The sequence below is a fragment of the Histoplasma capsulatum genome, assembly GCF_000150115.1.
Source record: "Histoplasma capsulatum G186AR genomic scaffold supercont2.3, whole genome shotgun sequence".
Lineage (NCBI taxonomy): Eukaryota > Fungi > Ascomycota > Eurotiomycetes > Onygenales > Ajellomycetaceae > Histoplasma > Histoplasma capsulatum.
In genome coordinates, this window is record NW_025544803.1 from 2,589,701 (window position 1) to 2,609,669 (window position 19,969).

Sequence of the window (19,969 nt, forward strand, 5' to 3'; positions counted from 1 at the left end):
TTGTCTGACGATGACATGATATTGTACTATATTTTATCCAGTCATTACAATTATACGAATCTCTTAGATGCGAAGTGCCCATTGACCCCTAAATAAGAGACAATAGGCATGTAAAAGCAGTATATGCGAAGGGCTCGATACATATATGACATGACGATATTTGGGGACGCAGGTTACATCTCGAAACATGTCACAGCAAACTAACTTACTATTAGTAGCTCTCCAGCATAGAGAACATTAACTTGCGGGCCACCAGTGGCTGGTGCAACGCAAACAAAAGAACACCCAAACCAACACTGTAGCCGAAAATAGGTAACCTCGACTCGCCCCGAGACATCCTCCCAGCATCAAAACACTAGATACAACTCACCCAGACGCAATCAATGATACGTAGACACGAATTCACCAGGAGTACTAAACCCACTTCCTCTCCCCCTTGATAAACACAGCATATCTCCGACAGCAAATGCCATCCCACATTATCCACCATCAGCGACACTTACCTTTGAGAACAATCCATACCTGCCCAACATTCAACATGGACAGTCGGCCATGTCAGTCAAATCGGCCGTGTCAGCCATGTCAACATCGTCCTCAACAGTCATCAACGAATCCATCGCTTTCTTAAGTTTATCTTCCTCCTTCCTTAAATTGAGGCGGCGCTTTTGGCGCTCGGGGTCTTCGACCATGAGTTCCATGCAGCGCTCGGAAGCTAAGTATAAGATGCGTACTGCGTTAGCGATTTAGTTACATAGAGTAGATAGAGTGTAGCGTCCAATCATGGCCGCCACTCCTAAAGGTGATGTGGTATGTTGGGAAGATATAAGCGTTAGTGTACGTACCGTTATCGTCCAATATTCCAAGTTCTTTAATGATGGTAGGGCGTAGTTCTTGGTCGCATTTGAAAAACAACTTCGTGTGGACGCTTTGGCAGAGCGTGTCAACAAAGCGAGAGCTTGCGACATCGTAGTACGCCCTGGAAATCTGCGTAGGGATAATACAGCATTAGGTCAGAACTATTACATATATCGGGTGGGAGGAGGAACGGGGCGAGATAATCGCACGGCCATGATTTCAATTTCCTTAGCGTATTCATCCTCCCCCATGTGGGCATCGGAGATTCCGCTTGGGGCAACTCTTCTTCCACCTTCTATACAATCTCCGCCCTCCAAAAATAGAGTTACCCGGACTGCTTTGCGTTTCGTTCTTAGAGAATCTAGAGCTTCCCTCTGGGCGCTCTGAAAGGTGGCAGTGGCCATGGTGAAAGGCTTCATCTGTTCAACCTGATAGAATTCATTGGCGAGACGGAGGTGAGGATTCTTTAAAGTCTGCAGAAAATTGGGGATAATCTCCCTCAGTTTCCCATACAACGCTGTACGCTGATACGAAGAAAACACAATGTCCAATTGACCTATGAGGAAGGCTTCGATCAACTCATAACTAGCAGTGAGGAACTCTTTCATGGGCTGCTCCCAATGCATAACACTAAGCTTGTTCATTACTTCAACGGCAAGGGGGTTTGCAAGCCCAGGAACTCCAGAAGCATAGGTGTCGCTGCTGATCTCCCTAACCTCTTCAAGCCTGAAAGTTTTGACGGGGCCTATCGCTTTAGGTCAGCAATAATAAAATGAAAGGAAAAAACATTACTGCTGACCACTAAAATAATACTAACCTTTAAATCTACCAAAGTATTCAGTTGAATATGCCTTCAGACTAGCCATCAAGGGGGGAGGCATATATCTCTTGACGCCGCCTTGAGGCTCCGCTGTGTCTGCTTTACGTTTGTTGGGAGACGGACGGCTCTCAGTGATTTCGCAATCATTCTCTTCATCATTTCTTGTTGCAACTTCGCCTGGTCGATTCGCCGCTGCCTCCCTTGCAGGGAACTTTTCAACTAAAGCTGACAGCCTCATCGCAGGTCGAGTTACCAACAAGCTGTACTGGAAATCGGTAGCAATCTTCATCCACTGCTTTTGGAGGGGGTAATCTGAACCCGGTGACCCACCGTTCATGTGGACATGTATGGCGTTATTGAATTCGTTCAATTTATCCGACAAAATAAATTGAATATTGGCTGAGGGGGGATCAGGAAGGGTCATCAGCTCCCTTTCGACTTCTTCTGCTCGAGTTTGGATTTGTTCCCTAATACAAGGCAAACTGAGCTCAATTTGCTGTTTCAGAAGCTTCGACAGCGCCATTTGCAAGTTCCGCGTGCCAAATCTTGTGCTGTACTCAGCAAGCTCACTTCTCCACGGCCCAGCACTAAAAAACTCCTCCTCCTCCTCCCGGGCTTGGGCATGCTCAACCTGCGGATTGGGGTTATTGCGAACAACATAGTAGCCATGGCCAACAGTGAACTTTTCGCCCCGAAGGATCTCCTCCCATTGGTTGTAGCCTTCACCGTACCCTACACGATCTGGCTTTGTGAGAACCCCCAGTGTCCTAGCAGTGGCCCCAACCTCTCTGATTATCCTTGCAGCACTGGAATTAGTTGCATCATCAGTCATAGGAAGGGTCAACAAGACAGTACAGCTGCTTGTTGAGATGTATTGCTTGACAAGATTTTCAACAAGAGTTACCAAGTATTTTTCCTCTTCAACCTCAGCAACATTGATAACACCTGGTAGATCGTAGAAGGAGAGGTTGGGGAAGTGGGGAGCAGAAATATCCAGGCGAACAACATTGGGGGAGAACTTGACTTGAGTGGTTTCATCTGTTCCCGTGTTTTGACCAGGGATATAGTTCTCGTGAGACATCGATGGATTGAGCGTGGCTAGTTGGGCCCATTTTAGGGCATCTTGTACACCGACTTTGTCCGTTAGGTTCACGAAGGGAATAATCTCGGGCTCCTGCTCAACCCAAGGCCCTAAGTCTTTGCTTTTCCCTCCACGCTTGATCAACTGGGTGCTGTAAATGTACTTTTTCATCAAGAATATTTTGCAGGACCACGGCCCATCCAGTTGGTCTGAGAGATTGATCTCCAAGGGACAGCGAGTACAACAGCCGGCACTCCTAGGGACCTTTATCTCGCTCATACCTTCAATGAGCGAGCTTTTTCCAGTGCTCTGGTCTCCCACAACACAGATTTTTGGGAGGGGAAGTTTATGGTTTTCAATCCCCAGATGGCGAAGGTCTTGGATCTTCTTCACTAGGGCTTTCATTGTCCTCGATATCACATCAATGGAGTTGTTTCCCTTCCCGATCGGCGGATTGCTATCACTGTCTGACTCGATATCTACGTGTAAATTAGAATAGCACAAGTGCAGCACAAAATATGAATCTCATACCCGAGGAATCTGGAACATGGTTCCTGAGAGGAATCTGGTGTTGGCCCATGATGGCATGTATCACCCAGAAAAACTGTGATAAAGAAACGGTGGATGTGGGTATGCGAAATGAGGTGGGAAAACTGGTAAGTCAAGGCTATAGAGTCGGTTCGGGGAAATTCTTGCGTGGGCTAATTCTTAGGAACTTTGCACGAAGCGAAACAGAATTGACGGAGTAGAAGTAAATAATGGAGCAACAGTTCCGGCACAGTGAGTCTGCTTGTCCTCTCTCTAGCCTGGTAGAAAGAAGACAGGAGTTCAAGAGGGTGCTCTTTGAGACGAGTTTAGAGAAGAGAAGCAAAGTTCGGCGGAGGCCGCCTTTTAACGATACAACACTTCAGGGACAGAAGTGAATGAGAAAAGAGAGCAACAGAAATACGTAAGCCCACTGCCATTGGCCAGTGTTGTGGGATAAAAGATAACAGTGGTATCCCAGAGTGTTGTGTTCCTGGATACTGAATTTGGGGATATCTGCACAGTTTGCTGTCATGTAGGGAGGGACCTGCTTTGCTGGCGTACATAGGCTGTGTCCTGGCAGAGATATCTCCAGAAACAGGCCGAAGTGAATTCCACAATAAATCCGACATAATTGAAAGTCTTGCATGTAAACAATCTGCACTGTGCATCAATAAGGACCTGGATAAGTCGCATGCTTCCCCTAACAAGACAGAGGAGAGAGAAAATTGAGGTTGAAAATTGCCAACTCCAGCTGGATCACGGGATTTCTGGCATCGCCCTAGCGGGGAAACGACAAACAAATCAGTCTCAGGTCGAACATTGGAACCTCGCTCCGAACACATCATACACTGTTTCATAGAGCTACAGGAAGACAGGAGAGGGAACAGCAGGCAGCGGCAAGTCCTTTTGACCATAACAGTGTTGGTGATCTCAGTTGGTTTATATCCATACTTGCCTTTCTGCTCATTGTGGCTTGAATTTAAACATACCGCCCTTTCATCTCTTCCCCCTTGTGTATTGCTCCCCCGTTTGTCTTGAACTATTTCTTTCGTCGCAATTGTACCTAGCCCTCCACTAACTATTGAAGCCCTGCAGAGCTTCAATTCAAGTTCCCAGCCTTGAGAACCTGCTACCCACGCCCATCCCGATATACTTGAAATCTTTCTCCATGCTCCAAGTCCCTCTGAGAGAATCTGAAATGGCTTCTACGAAGGCCGTCATCCTTGTACGCAATGGTCCCATATACGGTGCTGGAATTCGGCTGATAAAAGTCTGTTAGGTTGGCGGACCTTCGAGAGGCACCAGGTTTAGACCTTTATCACTTGATGTTCCAAAGGTAGATAAGATAGATCATCTCCAGCTGCCAGCAACATGCAACCTGCAATGCAGAGCTGGATGAGAACTTTACTGACAGAATCCTTATGATTGCGCCCTTTAGCCCTTATTTGAAGTCGCCGGTCATCCCATCATCTGGCACTGCCTGAGAGCTGTTGCCAAGGTCCCCGGTATTCGAGAAGTTATTCTTGTAGGGTACTACGACGAAACCGTTTTCCGGGATTTCATCAAAGACTCCGCCAAAGAATTCCCCCAGTTCCGTATCCAATATCTTCGGGAATATCAGGCCTTGGGTACCGCAGGAGGTCTCTACCACTTCCGCGATGCCATATTGAAGGGCAACCCTGATCGCTTTTTCGTCCTCAATGCAGATGTCTGCTGCTCATTCCCGCTGGGGGAGATGCTCAAGCTATTCGAAGAAAAGGATGCGGAAGCTGTTATATTGGGAACTCGAGTGAGCAATGATACTGCCACCAACTTTGGCTGCATCGTGTCCGACAGCCATTCCAAGCGTGTATTACACTACGTAGAAAAACCGGAGTCCCATATCTCCAACCTAATCAACTGCGGTGTCTACCTCTTCACCACTGAATGCATCTTCCCTTCCATCCGCAGTGCAATCAAGCGACGTACCGCGCGGCCCCGCCTCCTTTCCTACCCATCTTCCGACAATCTCGAATCCTACCATATCGTCAACCAGGATGAAGAGGGCGAAAAACCTGAAGTCCTCCGGCTCGAACAAGACATCCTATCCGACCTTGCAGATAGCAACCGCTTCTTCGTGCACGAGACCAAAGATTTCTGGCGCCAAATTAAAACCGCCGGCTCCGCCGTGCCTGCTAATGCTCTCTACCTACAAAAAGCGTTCCAGTCACAATCTGAAGAAATCGCCCCACCCTCTGCGAACATTGTACCTCCAGTTTACATTCACCCAACGGCCACCGTCGACCCATCCGCTAAACTGGGGCCCAATGTTTCGATTGGAGCTCGCGCAGTCATTGGTGCTGGTGTCCGCATCAAGGAATCTATCGTCCTCGAAGATGTAGAGATCAAACACGACGCATGTGTCCTGTACTCGATAATCGGGTGGAGCAGTCGGGTGGGCGCGTGGGCACGGGTGGAAGGCACGCCAATACCTGCCGGGAGCCATTCGACAACGATCATCAAAAATGGTGTAAAGGTTCAGAGCATTACGATTTTGGGTAAGGAGTGTGGAGTTGGGGATGAGGTCCGGGTGCAGAATTGTGTCTGCTTGCCATATAAGGAGTTGAAAAGGGTATGTATGATATGATATTTCTTTCCCTTCTCCTTTTTTGCTCCTTTCGTAAGTTTCTTTGAGAACAGACATGCCAACGAGCTAACGAAATATTTCTCGATGTGTAGGATGTCGCGAATGAGGTCATCATGTAGAGTGATCTAACCAGTGCAATTTCTGATCTTGTCATCTATGTCCTGTTTTTTACGGCCGTCCATATATTTCCTCTCCGTTCTAGATAAATATTTTTGAGCCAGCGTGGAGACATGCGAGAGGTTTCTTTTTTCGTTTTTCTCCTTTATTGAATGAGATATGTTTTTCGTTCTATCATCCTAAATCTTCCGTAAATGACTTATATATAACCCGCCTCTGGTTGGAATCCTGTCGATGTCTGAGATGTATTCTGACAGGGTGAATCGGCATTCCGGAGCTTCCTTCGTATTCGCGGTTGATGAGCTTGATCCGTTGGTGCAAATAGCTCTCGGCAAACTCTCGCCACCTCCTTTTCAACTTTCATACCTCGTCATCTCGGCGTTTTATGTGCTAATTTCTTAAACCTATGAAATGCAGGAGGGGGTGGTATTGGTTCTAGACCGACGACGTTATGATGCTTGAGGTAGAATATTTAAACATCCCAACCCACCCAGCCGGTCTCACAGGCCTGGTTTAATTGTGAATAGCCGTTAACCAGCACTTTGGAGCTCAAGCCGCATTGTGTTGTACTGTGCCTGGGAACTATTCCTACAAATATTTTCTCTTCAACTCCAAACTAGAACCGTCACAACAACGGAACCAAGTCCCTATAAATTCTATCCACACCTATCGCAGAAGCAGACAGTATGCTCTCTACCCTTAACCGCCTCTCCAACTCCCTCCCCTCCGCCGCGCGACTCCCAACCCCAAGAACCTCCGCTCTTCTCCTCCTCAGCATCCTCCCGCTCGCCGCCCCAGCAGCGTGTTTGCTCTACCTCCGCCTCACCACAGTCCGATACATAACTTCTTCAACAGGCCGCTACCGCCGCCCTCCAACAGCGGACAAATCCAAATCCAGCGCCCCATCATCTTCAACCTCGTCGACTCCACCTCACCTACCCCTGCCCCCACTTACCCTCCCGGCTCACCTCACCACCTCTCCGGCTCACACAATCATTTACGAGCGTGTAACCAGTCTCCCCATCCCCCTTTCATCCCTCAACAGCGCCGCCTCAACCCCAGCCACAACCACGACCACCACCCCGGCCCTCCTGACAACCTACCTCCGCACAACAATGAAAGTTTTCAGTCGCACGCCGCAGGCATACGTGATTCGTTCGGCTCTGAAGGGGAACCCCGCCCACGCTACGTTCGATGACGCCTGCATTGATGCGTTGGAGTTCGTGCCTGGTGATAGGGTTAATGGGGCGTATGTGGTTATGTATCGCGGGGAGGGCCCGGAGCAGGATGGGAGTGGGAGCAGGGGCGGGAAGAACTCGGCAGGTTGGTGTGAGAGAGTGGAGATGAGACTGGAGACACCTGCGGGGTATACGGGGCCCGGACAGGGTGTGGAGGGGGTCATCGTTGTGGGTGTTGAGGGGGTAGGGGAAGGAGAACAGGGGGGCATTTTGCTTGTTAATGAGACGTGGATGTGGAGGGGACAGGCGGAGAAACCGGTTATGTTGGAGAGTGTGGTTGGGAGGTGGCTGCATGGGCTTTTTGCTGGGTGGCTGGTTGTTAAAGGGATGCGAGCCATTACGGTGTGATTGACCGGTATGTTATCTATATACCCTCAGTTCTTCACCACTTTGCATACAATCAATCAAGCACAAGAAGAAATTCATGTTTATTCAAATGGCGGTACAAATAATTCATTCCAGTGCACCACCACAGTTATACATGTTGCACGAATCAGTTAAACTCGCCCCTTCTCCCTGGCTCCTGTCACATACCGCACACACCGCATCATCCTCATTGTTCACTCTCATCCACTCTGCCAAGTTGAGTACTGTACTACGTGATCATCTTGCGTCCTTGGGGATCAAATTGAGGTATCATACGATTCGTATGGACTGGTCTGATACCTCATACCCACGAGGACATGCAACAGGGCTCCGCCAACATCCACTCCATCAACAGCTCGTCAAGACATTACTCCGTGAAGCACTATCTCTAAACGGAGGCTCGTGGTCCGACCCACTGGTACGGACAATAGCTGAGCAGCTGTGAATGGAAGGGGCGTAGACGGCAAGGAGCGGAGAACCTTTTCCCTGGATAACTACTAGTATGCAGGCCAATGCCTAGATTCCAGGGTCTGCTGTGTTTGTATGTGGGCATCTGCCGGCGTCGATGTTGTCAGCCGTCATATAGGAATTCCTGGTACTAAGATGTCGTGCCCACTGACGGCAAACGCAAGGGTGCGCCGTATTGTTAAGGGGGTACGGAACCTCGTACTTATTTTTGCTCTTTGATGGCTCAACCAAGCAGTTTTTTTGCGCCGGAGCGGATCATTCCTGTCACCGAAGGCTTATACTGACATCATCCTCCGTATAAATCTTTCTAGAAACAAACATTGATACATTGTGGACGCATTTCTTCTCAGCTTTTGCAGATATGCAGTTGAGTTCCTTTCATCTGCAATAACCCACCTTATATGCGTCCGGCTGTACAGGTCTCGTTCTCTGCCCCTGATATTTCAAACCGAAATCAGCAGAACGCAACTTTCTAGTGACAAAAATGAACCAGGGCAGGAGGGAACCAATCCTCTTCTAGGTGAATTATTTTTCTTTGATGATCTCGTATGGAATGAAAAGCCAATCACCGTCATTGGGCATACTCAGCTCTACTCCGCGGGGCCAGCCTCCCCTGTTATATCTTGCACAGTTCTATATCTTAGTTCTCTCCGAACTATTAGTACAGATCTTAGCTCTGGATCGACTCTAATATCACACACACCCACCGGGAAACTTGGAAAGTTCCTTGGTCAACCGTCAAGTTGGCGGTGAAAACTCTCACTACTAATCAATAATGAGAGATCTATCCCAAGTTTCACAGAGGGCACCAACGAGAAAATTCAAGAAATTTGATCGAACGATTCGTCAATGAATATTATCTAAGAAAACAACGCCGGCAAATAGAAATTTGTTTCTGTACCATCTCGCAAGGTCAGCTTCGTTTGTGTTGAGGATCTGTCCTCTCATAACAATTAATATTGCCATCCAGCCTAAAAAATGCCCAGCGTATTTGCAACCCAAGACTTTCAAGGCCTTTGCCAATTACCCACGGGAGGGTGTTCAAGGTGACCAAAATTCGACCCTAATCCTCGTCTATCTATGTGTATATCTCCGTCATCCCAACATTGTCCCGTGCTGCTTAGGCCCCTCTGGAACCGAATGGAAGTGGGCTGCATGCTCGATACTTTGTTGGAATACGAACGTATTTCTATCTGGAGGCCTCCATTGACAAACTAGCACGTGTCAAATACGGGAATTAAGAGGTTGCGTTGAGGATTTGCATCCAAAGTCACGGACTGAACATCTAACTACCAACGGGAGTCAAAGAAATCGCAATCTATATATACCACCCAGTCTAATGCACCCTCTGCGGAGCTCACCACAGTTAAGCCACTGCGCATTTAGGTACTTAACCGTACGTAAACATCGACTTACGGAAGGGGAGTCTCCAAATCTCCAGAGCAATACGTCCATGCGAAGTGCCCAGATGCCTTCCCAGGTATCTCCTGATTTGGTCCAGAGAACAAGGGCACCCAACGGTCTACTTGCAGGATATACATACATACCTAGGGCTTGCACGACATAAACTACCTCTCTTCCACCCCCGCACGGTTGGTACAGGAAGCTATCTCTATACTCCGTCACACGGATCCCTAGCAGGATTTCTCCTCTCACGAATCGAGCAGAGCTGAATATAACCGTTCTGGTTACATGTGTAACCCGTCCGTCAGGCTAATGATGACAGACGACCCGACCCCATGGCCGACAGAGGCACAGGCCATGCATCGCTATTGCATATCGCGTGGAATGCCGCTAGACAAGCTAACGGGTTGGATTTCAATTTTATTGCTATGCACTGCGAAGACCGTAATCCCCACATTCCCTTGTGCGACATCCTCCGTATCTACTGTACTTCTTCCGCTTCCTCTTCCCCATTTACCATTAGGACATAGTTTGCCCATATCGTATTTCAGTACATCTCACCCACAGGCAGGATTAATTAGGAGACGAAACCAGAGCCGAATGGCTAATCTAGTACAAAAAATAAATATTTTTGTAAAATCAAATATATCCAATTTCGAAGGACGGACTGACTAGGAATTATATCCCATCTAACTATATAATTTGCATTGATATACGTACGCACACAAGGAGTGAGGGAAGGGAAGGCATGAAAACGGAGATGGCATAAAATAAATTGACTTTCCAAAATCCACACAGGGGGGAAAACCACGCATGAGAACAATTCACACCAGAAAGGGACTCTGGATTTCGTTGGCGTTAGAATAAGGGCGTGGGGGCATGATGTTTAAACATTAAATGACAAATCGAAATCGAATCGAGTACTAATAGTCCGGTCTCTCTCTTCTATCTCGTATGGAAAACTAAAGGAATTGGTGAAGAGAGGTCGGTGTGTATACGTCTCCAGACGGGAGAAGCCTAATTAAATCCGTTAGACATCGCAAACGGTATCACTTTCGGGTTCCATCAAGAGACACCATTCTATGATATATGCTCCCGGGCATCAAACCGGGAAAGGAAAAAAGAAAAAAAAACCCACCTTATTATTTGTCCTCTTACGCACACAGCGTCAGCGTCACATCGGAGTTCGGCTGGCAGTTTCTCGTCTGGCTTCCCCCTGGCGGGACACCATTTTGCCAGAAGACAGTTGGGCACCTGGCGTCTGACGCCCAAAGATTCAGAGCATTGGGTTCGAATGGATTGCCAAACACGTTCGACAGATCGTACCAGATCCGGCCGTCGTTGAGGTTATAGGCGTAGATGGTTTGTGCCGCGCCGTTCACCAAGCCACCCGACTCGCGGGTGATCTTAAGAGCAATGCCGCCGCTGACTGGGTCGCGATGGAATTGCTCGCTGTAGCGGCCGCCGTGAGCAGCCAGGTGCTGCTCCGGTCCAATTGAGCTACCAACAGAGTTCAGGAAGACGTCGAAGGGGCAGTTGTTGAATACGATGGCGTTTCCCACCGCATGAACGGCGGGGGCGAGCGCGGCGACGGCGCCGAGGAGTGCGGAGGAGAGACGCATATTGTTTCAAAAGACTGATTGACGATTTTGCGTATTGTTGTGTAAGACGAAGGGTGTTGGGAGGGAGGTGAGGGCAAAAACTCTCTGGTGTCCAAGTCTGAAGCTAGGAGATGAACTCATGAGAGGAAACAGTTGGGAGACGGGGTTGGAGTGTACCTTTATACGCTTTCCAGCAGTGCTGCTTGGGCCCAGCTTGTACGTACTAAGCTAATGTCGTATTAGAGAGTAGTAATTCTGTGATACAGCATCATTCCACAGGAATTGAAGAAAATTCGGTTTGTCTTCGTGGCGTTATAACATGTGTCAGGATGGCCAATAAAGGATGCTCCTCTTGGATGATCATGGAATTCTGAGCTCCGCAGCGGTGGATATTGGAAAGCCATGCTCAAGATACCCTCGATTTGCCCCAAAATTCAGTAAATCAGCGAGCAGGTATAGATCCCGATATTGACATAGATCAACGCAAGGGCGAATCAACAGGGGGGATGGAGACCTAACTGAGGCAAATGCCCTATCGGCTAGATCATTAATCGAGTTCCGTTCGTATGCACAGGGAAGGAAAGTTGAAATGTCTCAGAGAAGCTGAAGTCAAGCAGCGGTAGTGGCATTTCAGCAATGTCAAATAATTGGGTATTTCGATCTTAGATCAATATCACGCCCTCAAACGCATGTATGACTGAGGGAAGCTCGTGAAAAGCTCGGGTTAGATTGATGTGAGCTCCCGCGACCTGTGGAAGGGATCTGTGGAACCAACTGGCTGAGCCCATCTTGGAACACGTTGGCGCCCATCTCATAATGCTTTATCCCTCACAAGCTGTGCTGCGCTTTTTTGTGCTCCAGCAACCCCGCTATCAAAAATTTCTGTCAGCTTGCCCTATCAGAACGGTGGTGTGCAAAAAATCTGAGCCAGTGAGCTGGCTGCAGTCAAAGCTGGAGACTGCCGGATGTCAAGGCATTGTGCATTGTGCAAACATACTCTGACACCAAGCCCGTCAAAAACGAGGAATATCATTTTCTATTTTCAACCCTTCGTGCAATACGGGCCATTGCTCTGCGGCCGATGATCAGCAGCCAGTTTGAGATTGGACATGTCTTAGTGTCAAGTCCCCGAAGCTGCAGGCTGACCAGCGTGTCTTAAAATACGAGGCCAACGGCTGTTGTCGAAAGCAGAGTTCTTTCAGGCCGAAGAATTCCAGAGCTTGCCCGCATGCAGGACCGCCGATCCCATGAGCTCAGAGGCGTTATTGATCCTTGCTTGGCAGTGTCTGGGCGAGGGCTGGTGCCAGCCGAGCGCCATCCCGCCGCCAGATCTGGTGGTTGATGCTTGATTCACGCCAGAGAGTGTGGCTGCTGAGCTGATGCGATGAACGCAGCGAAGCCATTTGGAATCTGTTGGGTCTGGCGACGATGAGAATGCGGAATGAACCGCCAAGCGGGCTGGTCTCACATCAGTGGGAGCTATGAAGGTGACCGAAGGCATGATCGGTCAGCGTTGCTTGTCCTCTAACCTCAGATAGCCAGCTCATCAGTGGATCTGCGCACATTTGCTGCGTCGCACTGTTTTCGAAACTGCTTTGGAGCCTTAGTCGTGAACTACCCAGTCACGTTACCTATTCTGGTAGGCCAGGAGCATGAGCAGCTAGTGCCAGTAGCCATCCTAAGAGACTCGTGTGTGTGAGAAAGAGAGGAAAAAGAGAGAGAGAGAATTTGTTTGCCCGTCACTCACCTTCACCCACCTCTTTTAACCTCGGATTGCGTATTCGCGTAATGTCTGCTTGAACTTGGTATATTGGATTGGGATTGCCAATGTCTTGAGATCCCAAGCCAAATAACGAACCAATATATAGTCCTTTGCATGAATCATGAATATTTCGGATGCAATAGTTACCGATGAAAACTGAACATGCAACCCGGACGAGGAAAAGAGAAACAACGAAAACCAAAAGAAAAAGTTGAAGAAAAAGAAAAAGAAAAAAGAGAAGAAAAAAACAGAAACACGTATATCAAACTCGTTAACTTATTTACAGAAAATCTCTGACGTTATACGCCCGCGCCATAACGTACCTCGATATTTAATAATCTAATGGAGAGTTCCCTTTCTGACTACCAGAGTCTAAAGGGAAAACCCAAAAGCCCACCCGTGGACTCATATACAACTGAAAAGTACGAAAAGGAAGTATTGTACAGGTTGATCCGTAGAACAATGTCTTAGGCCCAAATACCTAGAACAGCCCATCACAATAGGTGCTGATAAACAAAGTGGAAGCCTCCAGACACCCGTTTAGGCGTTAAATGCCACGCTCCTCCTCTTTCCCTGCAGCGCCCGCGCGGCATCGTCATTGGGTTGCGCATTGCCAAATCCACAACCACCGTCACGTTCCTGCGCGACGACGGGACCGGCGCAAAGACCAGAGTTGAACCCGCAGCAGCCAGACGCGCAGTCAGCGTCGCTTGTGCATGGGCCTGTGATGAATTGTGTTCCGGGGGAGACTCCGGCTTGCCCTGAGGCACCAGCAACGTTGTTGTTGACGTTGTTACCTCCGTTGCCTCCGTTATTGCCTCCGTTATTGCCTCCGTTATTACCTCCGTTGCCTCCGTTGTTGCCTTGGGCTCCGTTGTTGCCAGATCCTTGGCCGCGGAAGGCGACAGCTGCATTATCGTTCGGCTGGGCATCGCCGAACCCGCACCCACCATCACGTTCTTGCGCAACAACGGGACCTGCGCAAACACCAGAGTTAAACCCACAGCATCCCGAAGCGCAGTCAGCGTCGCTTGTGCAAGGGCCCGTGATGAACTGTTTGCCCTGACCGAGGGCAAGGATGACCACTATAGCGAGAATAGATAAAGGTTAGCGATCTGTAGAGGTTCTTGATACACAGCCTTGATTCTTGCCACTCACGGTTGGAAAGGAGGAAAATGGCAAAGAGGCGGCAATTTAAAATAGACTTAGTCATTTTGGAAAACAGGAGATCGAAATATATAGGAGATAATGACAGATTGAGCGGCAAGCTAAGAGGAGGCTTGAAATGGCGAATGAAATAAGGAAATGAAATAGAAAACTTCTTGAAAGAGATGTTGAACTGAGTTAACCATACGGTCCTGTTCGTTCAAGGTGAAAGGATGGAAAAGCGACGACATCGTCTCATGCCTCCCTCTTTATATCTACCAACTCATTGACATGAGAGCATGAGTCGTATGACTCCCCTGAACTTGAAACCAATCAACCGAGCTTTATGCATTGGAATAAACGCATGAATTAAGAATGCTACCGTCGAAGGTGACAATGAGGGAGAATAAACCTTAGAAACTGCCTCATAACAAGCTCCCTCATCCGAATAACCAGATGGCGCAAGGGGTAACTGAGTTTCAAAGCTGGCTTCAGTTTGGCACAGTCCTCCATATGAAGTAGACCGATCCGAGTCCAAGTATACCAGGAGATCAGACGTGGGAGAGGACACAAGGCCAAGGACCAGACTGCAGAAACCGACAATGTTCCAGGGACTTCCACAAGGTATCAGCCGCCACCTCCAGGGGCTCTTGGTGAGTTACCGCCTCACTGATTTCACTTACATGCCACGCACTATGCTCATGCTTATCGAGCTTGCACAATCGACGGGTTGAGCGGAGCCGAACACCCATCCATTATTGTATGTAGTTCTAGCGACGCCAGGAGAACTTGGCTTTGATTTCCGCCAAATATTCGAAGCGCAAAATACATTTGCCCGAGGAGTTAGAGCTCAGCAAATGGTAAAGTAATCCAGAGAACCCGAGTTTGAGGAGTTCGCAGTTATGAGGCGCGAATTTCGATGAGTTTCGGGATGACACTCTGGTGAGGGCTTAAGAGTGTGATATTTGATTCGGCGGGGGATCAGGTTACAAATAAACGCCATTTTCATATTTGCTTTTTCTAAGCCGCGCACAATCAATTCGACACGCAAACGCCAGTTGTCACCGAAACTGCAGACTTAAAATGTAGCTTCAAACTGCCAGGTACATTTTTAGTGAGCTGGTTGACAACCGATAATCCGGCTAGAGCTGGTTTCACGCAGCGCAAATATCAATCCTACCGTGGACGTACAGTAGTTACCATTTAAAAGTATAGTAAGCATTGGAAGCAGGCATACAACTCCCCAGACGCTGCTGTTGCTTCATAAAAGCCAGGGGAAGCATCCTCGTACTGGCCGTCCATTCCGCTATGAAAAACCAAGGTGATAAAACCATTTCAGCACACGGGCTTCAAATGAAACCCAAAGAGTTGGAAGTCATGGCGCCGTTCCTGGATTTTTGCTACTACCGTCGTTTTAGTAGTCCGCACGGGAAAAAAATCAAGACTGTCGTCGAGTTAGCTGAGGACGAGAGACCATCCGATGGTAGACACCACTCCTGAATATGAGGTTCTGATATTCCATCTTCCTTGCGGTGGTGCGAACAGCTAAATTGACCGGCGACGTTCGCATGATAAGTTCGGTTATTCCCCTCATACTGATCAGGAAAACAAGGTAAAGAGGCACCGCATCGCCCCTAACTTATCCGAACCTACAGATATGACATATTTTAGACGACCTCGCCAATCATGCAGAATTCAACAGACGAAATACCCCGCTGGGAGTTGGCCAAGGAAGAAAGTCTGTGGGATGCTGACAAACCCGCCATAGGGGTTAGTCATGCATCGCCAACCAACTTCAGCCAGACGATAAAAACATGCTCTGGAAGAGAACAGGAAAGGACGGCGATATCCGCAGTACGACGGCCGTGGATGCTAGCCTATGGATTTGTCACTGTGGTGCCGATGACACCTTCGAATTAGGTCTCATTAAACCGGGAGAACCAGCCCTTTGTGGAGAAATCTAACTGAGAGGGGAAAGATGGAAATATGTCCAATGCCGACAAAATTCCTCTCCAACTATCGCCGCCGAGGGGCTTGGTAAGCAAGATCGATTTATAAAGCCGTAACAGGAGAACGAGGAGGCAGTGTCTCTGTTGTCCATTTTAACTCTACGTGCATGCATATGGGGATTGAAAACCAGTCGCGGTGGCTCTCTCGAAGTGGTGGCGCTTTCACCAATGAGTGATGAAAGGCATCTTTATCATCTTCACACGCCTTTTCGCCGTTGATTTCGTTAATTCTTCGAAAATACTAGGATATAGATTCAATTCAAACACTTCAGCACCTGAACACCTCTCTTCAATATTCTCGATATCCCCTCTTGATACCATGTCCTTCGTCATCGCAGGGAGTGTGCCATGGCACGAAGGCGAGAAGAAAATGCACGAGTTGATGCAGTCTCCAGAAGAACTCAATCCCAGCGCTACTTACCTGAGCCCTGGTGCCGCACATTTGGTGCAGAGAGCGCCGCTAATCGCTCTAGGCACCATTGACAATCAAGGGCGGCCATGGGCGACTGTATGGGGTGGAGAAGCTGGTCTCGCCGGGCCAGTTGCGCAGTCTATCATTGGTATCAGGAATTTTGTTGATAAGACATATGACCCTGTAGTAGAAGCGCTCTATGGTGGGAAACGCAATGGCGAAGTGGTCAAGGAGGAGGGTAAAGGCCGGTTGATGTCTGGGTTGGCTGTGGACATGGAGGCGAGGAAAAGGGTGAAATTGATGGGGAGAATGGTCGCGGGAAATCTAGCTGGGTTGGAGGCAACAGCTCTCGATAAGAAAGGAAATGAACCTATGCATGCTGGTCAAGCCCAGCTCGTTGTTAGAATTGAACAGAGTCTCGGTGAGTTACTGCCATTAGCCTATATATTTGGCCCCTGGGACAGAAGCAGCAAGTTAGGAACACTAGCTACACTTCCGCTGTTATTTCTTGGGCCTTCCCAGATATTACGGGACCTTTTCTTCTGCTAAAGCTTCCCGTTAATAGAGGACATGATTAACATCTCCTGGTGCAATAAAGTAAATACATCTTTGCTGACTTGGATTTATAGGGAATTGCCCGAAATATATTAACCGAAAACAAATCACGCCAGTTGTGCCAAACCCAAAGCTAATATCAAACTCAGCACAACTTTCCCCGGGTGCAATCGAACTTCTTCGCCGGGCTGATTCCTTATTTATATCATCTTACCATGAAGACTCCATGGATACCAACATTCGCGGAGGCCCTCCAGGTTTCGTCCGTGTAGTTTCCAACGATATCAGCGGGGCTGTAATAGCTTACCCGGAGTACTCTGGCAATCGCCTCTACCAAACATTAGGCAATCTGCAGATGACTCCACTTGCAGGTTATGCATTTCCAGATTTTGAAACGGGGGATGTCCTCTACTTGACAGGTACCACTGAAATTCTGGTTGGGAGGGCTGCAGCCGCCCTCCTCCCTCGGTCCAATTTAGCTGTCAAAGTCACAGTGACCAGCGCGAGGTATGTTGAAAATGGCCTTCCATTTCGAGGACAGCCGGGCCAACCGTCTCCATACAACCCACCGGTACGTTACCTAACCACTGAAAAGGTGGCGCTATCCGTTCAGGTCTCGGACGAGAATTTCACCACAGCGACACTTATAAAAAAGGATATCATCACACCCACCATTGGTCGATTCCGATTCAAGATATCTGATCCCTCGAAAGTCGGAAAGTGGACGCCAGGGCAGTACGCAACCCTTTCTTTCGCCGGTGAACTGGATATGGGATACAGCCACATGAAAGATGATGATCCCACCAGCATCAACGACGACTATATCCGCACTTTCACCGTATCGTCATACCCAGGAAGGGGTATCTCCAACGATGAATTTGAAATTACAGTCAAGAAGCACGGCTCCACTACAAAGTATATGTTCCAATCGAGCGAGCGGAGTGGGGTAGAAGTGCTGCTTAAGGGGTTTGCCGGCGAGTTCAGTTTCAAAGATGGAGCCGAGGGTGCAACCACGCCCCTCGCTTACATTGCTGGTGGGATAGGGATTACTCCGCTCATTGCCCAATTGCCTGGGATAGATATTTCCCGATTGCATCTTTTCTGGTCCGTTTCCGCTCGGGATCTAGGGCTTGTACTTGACACCTTCAAACTCTTCCCAGAGCTGCCCAAATCTACCATTCTCTTCATTACTAGCTCTCAATTTTCAAATAACACCATTGCCGAAGAAGCAGCTGCATTGGCAGCTATCAATGATTTTGGGGCACAACATTATCGCCGGCGAATGGAGGCGACTGACCTGGGTGTTGTTCCCGGGGTGGAGGAGTGGTACCTGTGTGCGGGCACTAGTCTGAAGGCCTCAGTGCTGAATTGGCTTGTGGGGAAGAAAGTTATTTATGAAGATTTTAATTACTGAGGCTTCTTTATGCCAAATTTGGTTCGTTTGATATTTTATTCATCTATTGCGGCCCCTTGTCACTGCCTAGCCTTGATCTGTTGTCACGATTTTGCACAAAAACGAAACCTAAATATGGTGCTGATGAATTTCAGAGAATGTATATGTTTGTTTCTATATCTTTTGGAGTAAAACAATCCATATTTTTTGTGAAGACCATGTATGATATTATTGCTATTATTGCTATTAGTTGATATAATAAATATCAATCTAAGTTATCAAAGTTGTTCAGGGGTTGGTTCACCGCATCGAGGCAGGAAGGATGATGACGTGAACCAGTCTTCTGCCTCGAGCTCAGGAACATGAATAACTGCTTGTCTCCACCACCAACGGCAGCGCAAAGCAAACAGAACTAATTCCCACGCAATCTACCTATACTTGCCAATATTATCTTGTATCTCAAACTACTTCTCTCCTCTATCATCAACCGGCATCCGCTGTGTGAAACCACCATACAAGTAATTACCCCTCCAAGCCATGTCATACGAAGGTACGAACAAATTTCTCCACGCCACCGCGGGCAAACTTCTACAAGCAGTGAACAATCCATTTCGCTTCAAAACTATGAGACCAAAGAGCTTACCTATCCGGCAGTCGAACATTCTACTACCCCCGCCAACAACAACAACACCAATGATCCATCCAACCCCCACCCCCACCCCCACCCCCACCCCCAACCCCGCCGCCCTGACCTCTCCTCGTTCTTCGCAACCCTACAAGAAATCACCCCAAACCCCAGCGAGATCCGCACGCGACCATATGCCGTGCCCGTGCCAGGCGACATCAGCGCCGCGTACAGATCGCTCGCGGAGGCGTTGAATGTCATGCGCCATCAAACGGGCGACAACGGGTTCCCGGTGCATGATGGGCGGGACGAAGGTTTGGCAGACGTCGCGGAAAATGAAGATGCAACAGGCGGGGTGGGCCTACTGTCGAGTATGATTGGGCTTTTGTTACGGGAGGCAGAGATGCCGCCAAGGGAGGTGGAGGGGGTTGGAGAGTCGTTTTGTGACGGTATGTTTTATGTTTACCCGTCCTTATTAACTACTCGTTATCACGTTCTCCTACACCACATCTCCAGCGTTGTGGTATAATCAATCACACGATTCTGGCCCGTTTCCTCGTTTTCATTCCCCCACCTATTACCATCTCAACTTCGCTTACCCCGCTCATTCCCTACCAGCCCTGGAGCGAGTCCCAACATCCAGCCTGAAACCCTCACAGGCCTGCCCCATCTGCAGCAACCCATTCCTCGACGATCCCTATCCGCTCGTCGTCCGTCTCCCTTGCCACACTTCGCACCTCTTCGATCTCGAATGCGTACGCCCTTGGCTCCGATTACGCGGGACATGTCCACTTGACCGAACCGATTTTGGCAAGAAGGAGCGTGAGCGCGAGCGCGAGAGAATCGAACGGTTGAAGAAAAAAAGGAGTGGGAATGGAGATGGTGAAGATGAAGACGAGGAATGGGATGGTATGTATGGATGAGTGCCCTGGTACCGTGGGATTGGGATGCGAGGGTGAGAAG

The 19,969-nt window shown here is 48.6% G+C and overlaps 9 protein-coding genes across 9 annotated transcripts; 5 read left to right on the plus strand and 4 right to left on the minus strand.

Annotated features, from left to right (window-relative positions):
* Positions 1-533: 533 nt before the first annotated feature.
* On the minus strand, positions 534-3,336 carry HCBG_03035 (dynamin family protein; the record flags this gene model as incomplete). Its single annotated transcript, XM_045430084.1, has 5 exons — positions 534-712; positions 843-984; positions 1,065-1,600; positions 1,673-3,235; positions 3,288-3,336. The coding sequence occupies 5 exons, from the start codon at positions 3,334-3,336 to the stop codon at positions 534-536; spliced, it is 2,469 nt and encodes an 822-aa protein (XP_045289979.1).
* A 742-nt stretch (positions 3,337-4,078) lies between these two features.
* HCBG_03036 (GDP-mannose pyrophosphorylase A) lies at positions 4,079-6,204 on the plus strand (the record flags this gene model as incomplete). Its single annotated transcript, XM_045430085.1, has 5 exons — positions 4,079-4,217; positions 4,380-4,509; positions 4,564-4,620; positions 4,723-5,895; positions 6,003-6,204. The coding sequence occupies 4 exons, from the start codon at positions 4,453-4,455 to the stop codon at positions 6,027-6,029; spliced, it is 1,314 nt and encodes a 437-aa protein (XP_045289980.1).
* Positions 6,205-6,639: 435 nt separating this feature from the next.
* HCBG_03037 (uncharacterized protein) lies at positions 6,640-7,771 on the plus strand (the record flags this gene model as incomplete). Its single annotated transcript, XM_045430086.1, has 1 exon — positions 6,640-7,771. One exon carries the CDS (start codon positions 6,714-6,716, stop codon positions 7,611-7,613), a length of 900 nt encoding a protein of 299 aa, XP_045289981.1.
* A 2,886-nt stretch (positions 7,772-10,657) lies between these two features.
* Positions 10,658-11,125, minus strand: HCBG_03038 (Bys1 family protein; the record flags this gene model as incomplete). The annotated part of the gene is made up of 1 exon (XM_045430087.1): positions 10,658-11,125. The coding sequence occupies one exon, from the start codon at positions 11,123-11,125 to the stop codon at positions 10,658-10,660; it is 468 nt and encodes a 155-aa protein (XP_045289982.1).
* Positions 11,126-12,302: 1,177 nt separating this feature from the next.
* Positions 12,303-12,781, minus strand: HCBG_03039 (uncharacterized protein; the record flags this gene model as incomplete). Its single annotated transcript, XM_045430088.1, has 2 exons — positions 12,303-12,583; positions 12,736-12,781. 2 exons carry the CDS (start codon positions 12,779-12,781, stop codon positions 12,303-12,305), a joined length of 327 nt encoding a protein of 108 aa, XP_045289983.1.
* Positions 12,782-13,406: 625 nt separating this feature from the next.
* Positions 13,407-14,263, minus strand: HCBG_03040 (uncharacterized protein; the record flags this gene model as incomplete). Its single annotated transcript, XM_045430089.1, has 2 exons — positions 13,407-13,951; positions 14,221-14,263. The coding sequence occupies 2 exons, from the start codon at positions 14,261-14,263 to the stop codon at positions 13,407-13,409; spliced, it is 588 nt and encodes a 195-aa protein (XP_045289984.1).
* Positions 14,264-15,389: 1,126 nt separating this feature from the next.
* Positions 15,390-15,932, plus strand: HCBG_03041 (uncharacterized protein; the record flags this gene model as incomplete). Its single annotated transcript, XM_045430090.1, has 2 exons — positions 15,390-15,495; positions 15,781-15,932. The coding sequence occupies 2 exons, from the start codon at positions 15,390-15,392 to the stop codon at positions 15,930-15,932; spliced, it is 258 nt and encodes an 85-aa protein (XP_045289985.1).
* A 408-nt stretch (positions 15,933-16,340) lies between these two features.
* HCBG_03042 (oxidoreductase) lies at positions 16,341-18,402 on the plus strand (the record flags this gene model as incomplete). Its single annotated transcript, XM_045430091.1, has 2 exons — positions 16,341-16,854; positions 17,063-18,402. The coding sequence occupies 2 exons, from the start codon at positions 16,341-16,343 to the stop codon at positions 18,400-18,402; spliced, it is 1,854 nt and encodes a 617-aa protein (XP_045289986.1).
* Positions 18,403-18,918: 516 nt separating this feature from the next.
* On the plus strand, positions 18,919-19,929 carry HCBG_03043 (uncharacterized protein; the record flags this gene model as incomplete). Its single annotated transcript, XM_045430092.1, has 3 exons — positions 18,919-18,931; positions 19,036-19,455; positions 19,523-19,929. 3 exons carry the CDS (start codon positions 18,919-18,921, stop codon positions 19,927-19,929), a joined length of 840 nt encoding a protein of 279 aa, XP_045289987.1.
* Positions 19,930-19,969: the final 40 nt, after the last annotated feature.